We start from the raw sequence: 12645 nt of genomic DNA on the forward strand, positions 1-12645 counted from the left end.
AATTGTAAATCTTATTTTACAAAGTTTTCTCTCTGGTAACGCTATACTCCAAACTAGGGCATATAAAACCTTTGTCAGACCTATATGTGAATACTGCTCACCTTCCTGGTGAGCCGACATTGTTATATATAGGTCCTTGGTTGTTCGGGTTTTCTCCCGTGTAAAATTGGAAGTGTCTTGGCGACATTTCGACGAAGTCAGTCTGCTGCATGTATGGATTGGAGGGGTTTGAAATGGCTAATGTTGCAGCTGCAGTCTGGCTTCTGGTCCTTGGTTGTGCTTCATACATGCAGCAGACTGACACCATACATGCAGCAGACTGACACCCATACACCCATATATCCATACATGCAGCAGACTGACACCCACCATAAAGATGTAGCACGACCACGAAGCCAAACAACAGCAATGCAGCTCACCAGCTCAAATCCCCCTGCAACACAGACTAAACTGAGCACAACCACGCCCCCACCCAAACAGGACACACCCACATCCAATCAGAGCACAAACCCCCCCCATCCAATCAGAGCACAGCCAAGCTCCCACCCAATCAGTTCAAACCCCAACTAGCAGTTAAAGGAAGAAACAGCTGCGATCACATTGCTCCCAGAGCATGAGCTGAAGCCTGAAGATGACGAATGAGACTTCGTCGAACGTCACCAAGACACTTCAATTTTACGGGAGAAAACCCGAACAACCAAAGACCTACATACAAACACCCGTGACAACCTCAAATATATATATATACATATATACATATACATATATACATATACATATACATATACATATATATATATATATATATATATATATATGTTTTCTTTATTTATATATATATATATAGGTCTTTGGTTGTTCGGGTTTTCTCCCGTGTAAAATTGGAAGTGTCTTGGCGACGTTTCGACGAAGTCTCATTCGTCATCTTCAGGCTTCAGCTTCGTGCTTCTGAGAGCAATGTGTGATCGCAGCTGTTTCTTCCTTTGAAAACCGTGAAAACCTCAGAAAACAAATATATATATATATATATATATAATAAATATTTATATATTTATTTGTTATGTTATATATATATATATATATATTCTGAGGTTTTCGCGGGTGTTTGTATGTAGGTCTTTGGTTATTCGGGTTTTCTCCCGCATAAAATTGGAAATGCCTTGGCGACGTTTCGACGAAATCCCATTCGTCATCATCAGGCTAGGTGTTTACAGCTTCGTGCTTCTAGGAGAATATATATATATATATATATATATATATATATAATGTTTTAGATACCTCTTAAGTTCAGCACTATGCACTTGTAAAAAGGGTACAAAAAATAAATCCTTCACCAAGTAAATAACATATGGCTATTTTTGGAACTTCTAAAATGCAATATCATGGTTTTACGAATGCCAATATATTTCTTATACTGCCTGGTTATGAAGAAAGGCTCCATCTAGGTCAGGGGTGTCAAACTCATGTCATCGTTTTGTGATGTATCATTATTTTTTTTCCCCTTCGCTAAACCAGGGGTGGGCGTGGCCAGCGCGTGATGCATCTGGCCCATGGGGCCGTGAGTTTGACACCCCTGATCTAGGTGAATATTTTTCACAGATAAATTTACTTAACTATGCAAAGTCAACAGGTCCATAGATGCTCTCTGGTACTGATCAAGTTTCTTGTCCTACCTGACTTTAATTATTTTAGACGCTTAAAACTTAAATATTAAATTAATTAGGAATTTCACATAAGGCAAAATGCCAGTCTTTAGCATCATCTACTTAAAATATTTTTAAATAAAAAGCAACATATAAATACTTTTACTAAAAAAATTTTAAAAAACTAAAGGGTTGTTGGGTTTTTTTTAGAAAGTAACAAGTGTAGTTAGCTGTAATTCTTTGCTTTACTGTAATATGTCTACCTTCTCAGGTAAAAACCATGCCAAGAAGCATTCAGATTACGAGATAAGGGCTGTAAAACTCTTGGCTATCATCTAATAGCAACAAATATATATATATGGCATCCATAGTCATGAATGAGATAGGTAATTCTGACCCGGGAGCCACTTAAAAGTTACAATGGCTGGCTGGGAAGAATTTCACTAGTTTACCTTCTTAATACCCTTCACATATTCACAAAATTCCAGATAGCTAAGAAAGCGGCCCAGCTGATATCTTTATCTCGAGTTCTCTGCTTCCAAAGTCAAAGTGGAAGGCATGTTATCATGAGGTTCAAGTAGATCTAATCCGGCACAAACAATGTCTATTGCATTATGGAATACATTGGAAAGACATCAAACATCGAGACTGAAATGATAATAGAGGCAGAAGCTTAAATACTTTCTGTTCGGGATTTGAAAATCCCTTTGGAAAACAGACTTGAGATCTGGACCTCCTCCAAGAGAAATTTGGAGCTGCAGCTGGTGAAGAATTCTGGATGACAACAGTATGTAGATAATAAACCTTTCAGAGGCATTTGAAACAGAAGGGGGTAGGAAGTGAAAGCTGGCTGATTAACTTGATGTTCTGGCCAAGTGTATTTACTTAATAAAGCAATGGCAGTAGAGTATTATACATTGGTTGGTGCCTGAACAATTTCTGAGTTCAGTTGTAAGTTCTCCATGCACTGAGCAAAATGAAAAGAGCCCCAAGAATGAACATAAAATAAAAGAAGTAAAAATATAGGGCTACAAAGAGAAAAGAATCTGGCCAGCTCAGCTTAGGATACTGTTGGTTGCTAGAATTATCATTTAAGAAATCTTTCTCCATCCCATTGTGAGCTCGGTGGTAAGAGATCAAAGAACAAAGAACATGGCTGAGAAAAGTCAACAAAGCTTTGCCAGGGGGCGGCTATGCCTTAAGCTGTTCATATTTTGCTTTCTCCTTTGGATCTGACATCCTAAAATAGTGATGGCTAAACTTTTTGCCGTCGTGTGCCAAAAGCGAGGGGAACACAGGGGAGGGTCACGTGCATGTCAGCACGCTACCCCCCGTGCTATCCTCGCTTTTGGCACGCGATGGCAACATGGGCCCAGTGGGCTCATTTTTTGGCCCCCCCCCAGGCTCCAGAGGCTTTCTTGGAGCCTGGGGAGGGAAAAAATGGCCTCCCCCCCTCCCCCAGAGGCCCTCCAAAGGCCAGAAACTGCCCATTTCCAACTTCCGGTAGGCCCAGAAGGCCTGAAAATTAGTTGGCTGGCATGCACATGCACGATGGAGCTGAGTTAGGGCAACGCTAATGTGCCCACAGATGTGGCTCTGCGTGCCACCTGTGGTACGAGTGCCATAGGTCCGCCATCATGGTCCTAAAATATAGGAATTGCACCCAGCATAATTTGAGAATTTAACTTAAAAAGCTAATCTGTGTGACAGGGATGGTATTCACTTACGTTCCCTACCAGTTCGGAAATGCAAGCGCTTCGCTCACACATGCCCCGCCCATGCATGCGCCCGGGCCTTCCGCAATGTGCTTTGCTGGCTCACGTACCTTCCGCGCATACGCTCGGCCTCAAAAACGTGCCTAAATAGGATGGCATAGAGCCGGGGCGGGTGCAGGACCACCCATGATTTCCGCTACCGGTTCAGGTGAATCAGTCCAAACTGGCTAAATACCATCTCTGATGTGTTGTTGTTTTTAATATTCTGCTGTTTCAAATTATTGCCAAAAATGTTCTTACATGTCTCCCATCCCATAGTTTTAAATCATAAAAATGTTATTCATTTCATTTCGTTTTCAGGTGATATTGGGGGAAAAAATGTGTTATTTAAAATTTCAGTCTGTGTTGCAAATTTTTTGGGATGGCAAGTATTTTTCCCCATCTGGTGCCCTCTAAATATGCTAGTCTTTAATTTCCATCTACAGTGGCTAGAAATTATGGGAGTTGAACACAATTAGAAGGACTCAGTTGCAATCTCACAACTGCTTTCTTAGTCAATAATCAATATTAGTCAAAAACCAATAGTCTGCATGATATGGATTTAATAGCAAATAGATTTCTTGCCTCTGCTCCCAGCAAACATATTATATGTGCTTTTAAAAGAGGGAGAGAGAAATAATAAATGAATATTCAACTTGTTTTCTTATATAGTTTGAGTAATAGTTGTCCAAGATCTGACTGCAATTGGATTGGACTGTTATTGGACTATTATTGGATTACTTTTCCTCTTTTTATTGTCAGTAAGAACTGAAAATTTAATTCCACTGTAATGTAGTAGCTATCCATAGTTCTTTGCTGGGCAACCCATTAAGAACATTGATACTGTTGTTTCAGTGGAGGAAATTAGCACACTAGGATATTATGCATGTGTTACACAATACCAGCCTTGAGAACAGATGAAGTGCAGTGGTGGGATGCTGCCGGTTTAACAACCGGTTCATTGAGTGTGTGCCTAAGGCAGTTGCGCGCAGCGCTGAAAGTGGAGCATTTAGAAGCTCAGCTGCTTATCTCCGAGTCAGCAATGGTAAGTAGAACAGTGAGCTGGGGGAAATCAGCTGTGCGCAATTGAGATGAGCTAGAAAGCAGGAAATAAAGGACAGGATAGGGCAGGGGACGGTGGGCGGGGCCAACTGATTGTCGGAGCTACTGGTTTGCCAGAACCTGTCTGAACCGGCTGAATTCCACCTATGATGAGGTGACCAAAACAGGTAAAACCCACAACAGATACAAGCATAACATCTGGGTTGACTTTTCAAAGCAAACTGAGGTTTTGAACTACCACATTGGTCTTATGATTTTGATGAACTGAATTGACCCCATTGTGTGTTCCCCCTAGGAATATCTAAGCACCACACTTGCAGCTCTGCGTTCTAATCACATCCTTGCATTGAAGGTTTGTGAGAAAGAATTGGTTTGACCTTTACCAGTCTTGTTGCAAAAAAAAAAAAAAGGATATTGCATACCCTGAACAATACCAAATATTTTGTAACATGTCTGTGGATAATCAGGGAAGTCATATTGGCAAAATGGACATCTGATCCCATGCTTTATAGCAGGGGTCTCCAACCTTGGTCCCTTTAAGACTTGTGGACTTCAACTCCCAGAGTCCAGAACTCTGGGAGTTGAAGTCCACAAGTCTTAAAAGGACCAAGGTTGGAGACCCATGTCTTAAAGCAATGAGGCTCCACCTGTGTTGAGATCAGCACCCATCCTCTTGGCATTTCAAAAAGCAATTAAGAGAGGCAACCTGATGAGTTGACGTGAATGATTGGATTGCTATTTTCCCCCTTGGAATGAAGACAAATAGGAAATTTCACATACTGAATATGGGAATCTTCCAGGTCAGGGGTCTCCAACCTTGGTCCCTTTAAGACTTGTGGACTTCAACTCCCAGAGTTCTGGACTCTGGGAGTTGAAGTCCACAAATCTTAAAGGGACCAAGGTTGGAGTCCTCTGCTTTATAGACATACTCCTTTATGGAGGCTTTTGCTATAGACAAATGAGGCATTCTTTGCATTGTAACCAGCAATTTCTGATAATACCAGTAGGAATTCTAGGGTCATCAATCTAGAGCAGCTGTTCCCAACTTTTTTTTCATGGCCTTCGGCATAACTAGAATTTTTTAGATCACTCTATAAGCCAGAAGTGCAGATGGCCTTTGCAGGACATCAAAGTACGTTAATTTGGGGTTTGATTTGATTTTTATTTGATTTGGTTTTCTCACCTTAATTTACATAAGATTGTGAGCAAGAATGGCAAAAATCCTTTGAGATTTTAAAGAGAATTCTGGAAAACGATCAGTTATGGCCATCTTGTAAGACTTTGATGTTTTATTTTGACGACTCCATGAGGTACCATCCAGTAGTGCGTTTCAATTTAGTTTGCTACCGGTTCACTTGTGTGCGCATGCTGCTTCTGCGCATGCACAGAAGTGTCCAGGGGGGTGAAGCCTGAAGCCATCGCTACCGGTTCACCCAATCCGGGGCGAACTGGTAGCAACCCACCATTGGTACCTTCTAACCTCAACTGTCCTAGTTTCCTCCAAAACTATTTTATGGAATGAATTCAGTATTTTTGCACATAGTGGAGGAACTCCTGTCACATATCTGCCTTTCAGCACTGCTGCTTTTAAATGGCTTCTCAAAATTTGCCTTTCCCAGTCATGCCAGGCTGGAGAAATTGAGTACCAAAAACACAAAATGGGAAAGTTTTTAAAGTTATCTTCTCATCAGCAGAGTTTTAGTTCACATCTTTATAAAATAAATATGCAGATATTCATATTTATAAATTATAAATAAATAAGTCTCCAGACAGAATCTCCTTTTATTGGAAATGATATAATCAAGCAAAGATTGAGACGTAACAACAGTAAGATGATCTCAGTCCAGTTTACATCCTTGAAACTAACAGCACTTCAAGACCTCACCACCACGACGTGCTCTTAAATTTAGTGCCTTAACCAGAATTACATATAACACATAATCATGCAGACTCCAATTTGGTTTGTTCACTTCGTTTTATGGACACCAAGGATCATGGCAATTTTGTTGCTGTGATTCACTGGTGAATCCCAGTGTGGCCTTGCCTGGATCTGCTTCTAATTGTGGCCTTCTCAATCCAAAATTGTGCACCACAGCATGTTCTCTATTTTAAACCATCTGCCCAGAATAATTGGATGGCAGGGCTGCAATATTGCAAAGACATATCCGTTTGCAACAAGACTGGAACTTGACTTGCCCTAAAGAGCAAGTGATCTTAAATATGAGTAGAAAAAATGTATCTTTTAGAGCAGAGGTCTCCAACCTTAGCAACTTTAAGACTTGTGGACTTCAACTCCCAGAATTCCTCAGCCAGCTTTACTGGCTGAGGGATTCTGGGAGTTGAAGTCCACAAGTCTTAAAGTTGCCAAGGTTGGAGACCCCTGTTTTAGAGTGTCTACAGTTGTTGTCATGGGAGACCTCCAGGCACATCTCTAAGCCACAAAATAGGAATAGACTTGAGCTACGACAAAATTCGATTCTTCTTGCATTTATATTGATGAAAACCGGGTGATTTCAATTGTAGAAATGAAGTCCTAAAGTGGATAATCGGTAGAGTTATTGTAGTAGTAAAAATTTTGGGACAGATGCTTTTTGGATGTGTTTGGATTGCTGAAGAGAATAGAAAACCAAGAAGTGGCAACTCCAATAGCTCTTATCATGTTTAGCAAGAGAAAAACTGAAATAATTTATTGAGCTGGGTTCTCAAGGAGAAAAAAAAGCTTATAGGAACATTTTAAAAGTCAGTTAACAAATAATTAACCTGCAGGATCTTACATTTCAGACCCAAGTATGCACAGAGTCAAATAATTCCATCCCATTTATGAACACCTAAACCCAATCCTTTAACCCTTGGCCGCTTAATCGTCCAAAGAGCTGGAGAGAAATAACAGCTGAAAAAGCAAGTGTCCCCATTGCAGAACTCACTTCCAGAATCTGGAAGCCCTGAATACATCTCTGAAATGCTGGCTAAAATGGCTGAAATGCATCGACTCTTTTCTGCCTGCCCAATAGAAAAGGAGTTTATGATATAATGCAATTTTGCCAGCTTGTGCAAGAACTCATGAACTACTTCTAGGCTCCTTTTGGAGGAAGTGGGTGGAGACTTTGAATTTTTTTAAAAAATAAATCTGGATCCGGTTAGTGTGACTGAATCCTGTCAGAATTTTTGGTAACTTTTGACTCATTTGTAGCCTGGATTAACTGAGTTGTAGGCAATAGGTCTTATGTCAGGGGTCCCCAAACTTGGCAGCTTTAAGACTTATGGACTTCAACATCCAGAATTCTCCAGCCGCTCATAGCTGGCTGGAGAATTCTGGGAGTTGAAGTCCACAAGTCTTAAAGCTGCCAAGTTTAAAGCCCTCTGGCTTATGTGAATTTCATTTTATGCAACCTTTCAGGATCCACTCCAAAAGTAATCTCTTCTGCAGGTTAGAGCTGGATCCTTTGCTGAAAAGAGGTGCTTTCCATTGTCTTTCATTTCCTAAAATGTTCTCACTGATTAAACAAAAATATTTTTTTTAAAAAAATTGAGTGAATCTTTGTATTTAAGGGATTGCTATTTGCATTTCAATGGTGCAATCTTCCTGCTTCATTCATGAAATTGATTGAGGGTTGATGAATTCTACTTGAACCCTTTCCATATTTTTTGCACCAATTCTGCTTATTTTATTTACATGTTAAATTCCAAAGGCTAGCACTTGGAGCTTGCCATCCAAGGCTCCTGTTGCTTGGATCAATATTGTAAGAACATATTGACTATTAAGAAAAAGAGGAATGTCTTATGAAAGAAAGCTCCAAAAGAAGGAAATCTTTGTTAATAAGCAAAGAAAGTATTCTCTGAGTTTGTCTGTTTAGGACATTCACTACCCAACTAGGTACACCATCAGTCTGAATAAGTGTAGGGTGTGTACTCAACTCACACTGCTGTTAACTAGTTGGGTAATAAAACATCTACCAACAACTAAGCTTGAAGAACACCAATAACACCAATCTGAGTTACAGATGTTCCCTTCCGAAGAGAAGTATATATAATTAAAATAGGATAGTACAGATAATGTGGTACAGATACTTGGGGCCTGGGTACTTACGGGACCGCCTGCTGCTACCTCATGCCTCCCACCGACCCGTACGCTCACACAGAGAGGGACTTCTCAGCGTGCCGTCCGCCAAACAATGTCGGCTGGCGGCCCCCAGGGGAAGATCCTTTTCTGTGGGGGCTCCTACTCTTTGGAATGAACTTCCCCCTGGTTTACGCCAAATATCGGACCTTCGAACCTTTCGCTGCGAACTGAAAACATATTTGTTTGTTCGCGCGGGGCTCTCTTAAATCGTCTAGATTTAAAATTTAAATTTTTTAAGTTTTAAATTGGGGTTTTTTAGATTTTATATATTTTAAATTTCTTGGCCAAACTGTATAATAAGTTTTTTTATTTCTTTTTAATTGTACATTGTTTATTTTTATCATGGCTGTACACCGTCCTGAGTTCTTCGGGAGAAGGGCGGTCTAGAAATCTAATAAAATAAATAATAATAAATAATAACAGTAGTAGTGTTCTTGATAGACTGAGAAAGAATTAAGGAATCTATGTTGTATTGCAGTGGAACTTGGCTGAATGAACTGGTGAATTAATTATTGATTTTCCAGATTATATGACTAGAAATTGGAATACTCTACATCAGGGATGTCCAATCTTGACAACTTTAAGACTTGCTGAAGCTTCAACTCCCAGAACTTCCCAGCCAGCATGGAACAGACATGGAACAGAACTTCCCTAGACATGGTTGGCTAGAGAATTCTGGGACTTGAAGTGCACAAGTCTTACAGTTGCCAAAGCTGGACATCCCTGCTCTAAATTGTGAAGCGTGAAGCTGCTTCAGCAACGTTTATAGCTGCTTCAGCAATATTCATGTTGTGGAAATAAAATGGAAAACAGAAACAGATTGGCTCAGAGGCGTGCCACGAGGTGTCCAATGACAACGCTTTTTCCATTACCCTTTCTTTGACATTGATGAACTCCGACTTGCTTTTATTCCTTCCTTTGGTTATTTTACTTTTTCCCCTGTTTCCATTTTCTTCCCTGGCTGCTCTGTTTGACTTTTGATGCCCTACTGACATCTTTTGCCTTGTGACCTTTGGCCTTTCCCCGTGACCTTCTGGCTCGGTCTTCAGCTGTTGCCTCTTCTCAATTCAGTGCGACTGGCTCCGCCCCCAGTCATAAAGAGACGCACCTTCCAGGTATCCTTCTCCTTTTCCTCCTACTCCTGGTCTGTTCATTTCTGAAACTGGTAATTAACCAGCTTCCCGTCTTCCTTGGGAGAGGGTTTCGTTAAAACTAGAAAAAGCAAAGATTTGCTGGCAATTCAGTCACATCCCCCATTTCAAAGAATTGACAGATCGAGTTTTAATGCATTTGCATGCTTAGTTTAGCAGCTAAGCATGAGCACATTTAGTGGCCTCTTCTCAATTCAGTGCGACTGGCTCCGCCCCCAGTCATAAAGAGACGCACCTTCCAGGTATCCTTCTCCTTTTCCTCCTACTCCTGGTCTGTTCATTTCTGAAACTGGTAATTAACCAGCTTCCCGTCTTCCTTGGGAGAGGGTTTCGTTAAAACTAGAAAAAGCAAAGATTTGCTGGCAATTCAGTCACATCCCCCATTTCAAAGAATTGACAGATCGAGTTTTAATGCATTTGCATGCTTAGTTTAGCAGCTAAGCATGAGCACATTTAGTGGTTACTTGTCTTGAAAGTATTGTTAGACAGTATAAGAAGAACGAGTATCGCAGAGCAAGAATATAATGCTTTTTTTAAAAAAAGGTTTAATTTGATTTTATTGGAACTGATCTGTTTTACAATACAATCTACTAAGCAAAGGTAGTTCACTATCCATAGTTCTAAACAGTCGGCTAACCAAAGTATATTTGATTGGTTTTTTAGACCAACGTTTTGCAGAGATAGGAAAATGGGAAGAATACAACTCCTGCTGCTTGGAGACACAGCCTAGAATAACCTAGAATTTCCAGTGATTGTCCAATAGAAGTTTAGAGCTGTATGTCCTATTAATTATTCAAATGACTCTTCCAAACAAGTGCCCTTGCATGCAATTAAACAGGAACGAAATTGCAGCCTTAGACTCTTTGTTGCAGGGAATGGTACTCTAATACGATGGTGATAACACCATTATTTCATAAAAGCATAAACAAATTTCATGCTTGACCACATCTACTGGGCCATCACTAACTTTAGAGACAATTATACAAATAGCAGAATTGGGACTTGCAGAGATTTCGTATGTGGACATCTAACAAGTCCTGGACCATCTCAGCTGCCCAGCAATAGCATCCTTCAATAGACACAGGTCTCCATAGCAGAATGCACATCATCTTCATTTTCAGGGGTAATATTTTATGTGCTTTGATAGATGAGGTTCAACTCAGCCAGAGTGCTTGTATAAGCAAGATGCCTATTCATGCAAAGTCTCTTGTTACAATGACGTTATGATATGCTTATGCATACCGATGGTCGGAACTGGACTTGCTTTCCAGGATCCATCTGGAACCTTACTGGATAGCGATAGCACTTAGATTTATATACCACTTCACACTGCTTTTACAGCCCTCTCTAAGCGGTTTAAAGAGTCAGCATATTGCCCCCAACAATCTGGGCCCTCATTTTACCAACCTCGCAAGGATGGAAGGCTGAGTCAACCTTGAGCCGATGAGGATCGAATTGCCGAAAATCGTAGCCGGCAGTCAGCAGAAGTAGCCTGCAGTACTGCAATCTAACCACTGCGCCACCACGGCTTATCGTGGATGGAGGAATAATCAAAGACCAAACACCATCCTCACCAGATGTCATAGGCTACGTTTAGCCATTGATTGGAGCTAGATTAAAATTTGTTTTGCTCCTTGGTATGTGAATTTAATATGCTGTTAGGCTTCATTGAAGATGGTCTCACGTCACCATTCTGGCGTTGCATAAAATACTGCATGATCAAAAGATGGAATTCCATGGACACAGTAGGAGTATAGCCACTTAATTTCCCAAGCAGATTTTTATTACTTCAAATGCATACCTACAAAAAATTCATGTGGTGTGAATTTTAGCATTAGATACAGAAAAAATCCAAATAAAGTTGTAACATTTTATTGGATGTTTTTTTTTTTAATATTTGCACGCAGTTTCCCACCCAACCTGTTGTAATGGAAGCTTTTAAAAAATGTGGGAATTCACCATCAGCCAATCCACAGTTGCTCTTTGCCTGAGTTTTGGAAACCCCCTTCATAGACTTTCTAACAAGACCTTGTTTGGCTTTACCCATGTTCCTCGGCTTAGGTTGTTATTTGTGCCCCCATGTAATTTATCTGTGTTTACAGCAATGTTATTCTCCATGAACCTCAGGGTGAACAAGGACAAGCAGGCATCCAAGGGCCTCCAGGACTACCTGGGCCTCCAGGACCACCCGGGACTCCAGGATCACCTGGCCCAACTGGCCCAGCTGTAAGTGTCTTTCATGTCTATGTGGATCTCCCCCTCGCCAAGAACCTCTGAAGTATCTTTTACCTTTATGTCCTGACCAGTTTCTGAGATTGCATCAAAGCAGGGCTGGGCTGCTGGGGGTTCGGGAGAACCTCTAGCTAAGATTCTGCGGAATTTGGAGAACCTCCAAATCCCACTTCTGGCTGGCCCCACGCACCCCTCCCCTCCCAGGAGTCCCCATGTGGCTTCTTTTGGATGCAGGTAAGTGCAGAGCGCACGCAGAGGCTCGGGGAGGAGGAAAAACAGGCCTACCAGAAGTTTGGGCCTGTTTCCAGCCTCCAGAGGGCCTCCGGAGGCCATTTTCGTCTTCCCGGAGGCTCGAGGAAAGCCTCTGGAGCCAGGGGAGGGCAAAAACACCCCCCCCACCGCCGTGGTGCAAGAGGCCGACTAGGCCACGCCCACCCAGCAACCGGGCAGAGAACCCCTTGCTAAAATTTTTGAAACCCACCCCTGCATCAAAGCCTTTGACATCTTCTGGAGGTTTTTAAGAAGAGATTGGATAACCATTTGTCTGATATGGTCTCCTGTTTGAGCAGAGGGTTGGACTAGAAGACCTCCAAAGTCCCTTCCAACTCTGTTAGACTGTTATTCTGCCATGAGATGGCTGCACAAGACCAGGGGTGAAATCCAAAATTTTTCCCTACCGGTTC

The 12645-nt window shown here is 41.3% G+C and overlaps 1 protein-coding gene across 1 annotated transcript in view; it reads left to right on the forward strand.

Moving 5' to 3' along the window:
* Positions 1 to 12645, forward strand: part of COL13A1 (collagen type XIII alpha 1 chain) — a 154052-nt gene that overhangs the window by 43923 nt on the left and 97484 nt on the right. Inside the window, exons 11-12 of the mRNA XM_058187686.1 lie at positions 9629 to 9694; positions 11858 to 11956. Coding sequence (XP_058043669.1) covers positions 9629 to 9694; positions 11858 to 11956 — 165 coding nt within the window. The remainder of the gene's footprint in view (positions 1 to 9628; positions 9695 to 11857; positions 11957 to 12645) is intronic.

The sequence above is a fragment of the Ahaetulla prasina genome, chromosome 6 (genome assembly GCF_028640845.1).
Source record: "Ahaetulla prasina isolate Xishuangbanna chromosome 6, ASM2864084v1, whole genome shotgun sequence".
Taxonomy (NCBI): domain Eukaryota; kingdom Metazoa; phylum Chordata; class Lepidosauria; order Squamata; family Colubridae; genus Ahaetulla; species Ahaetulla prasina.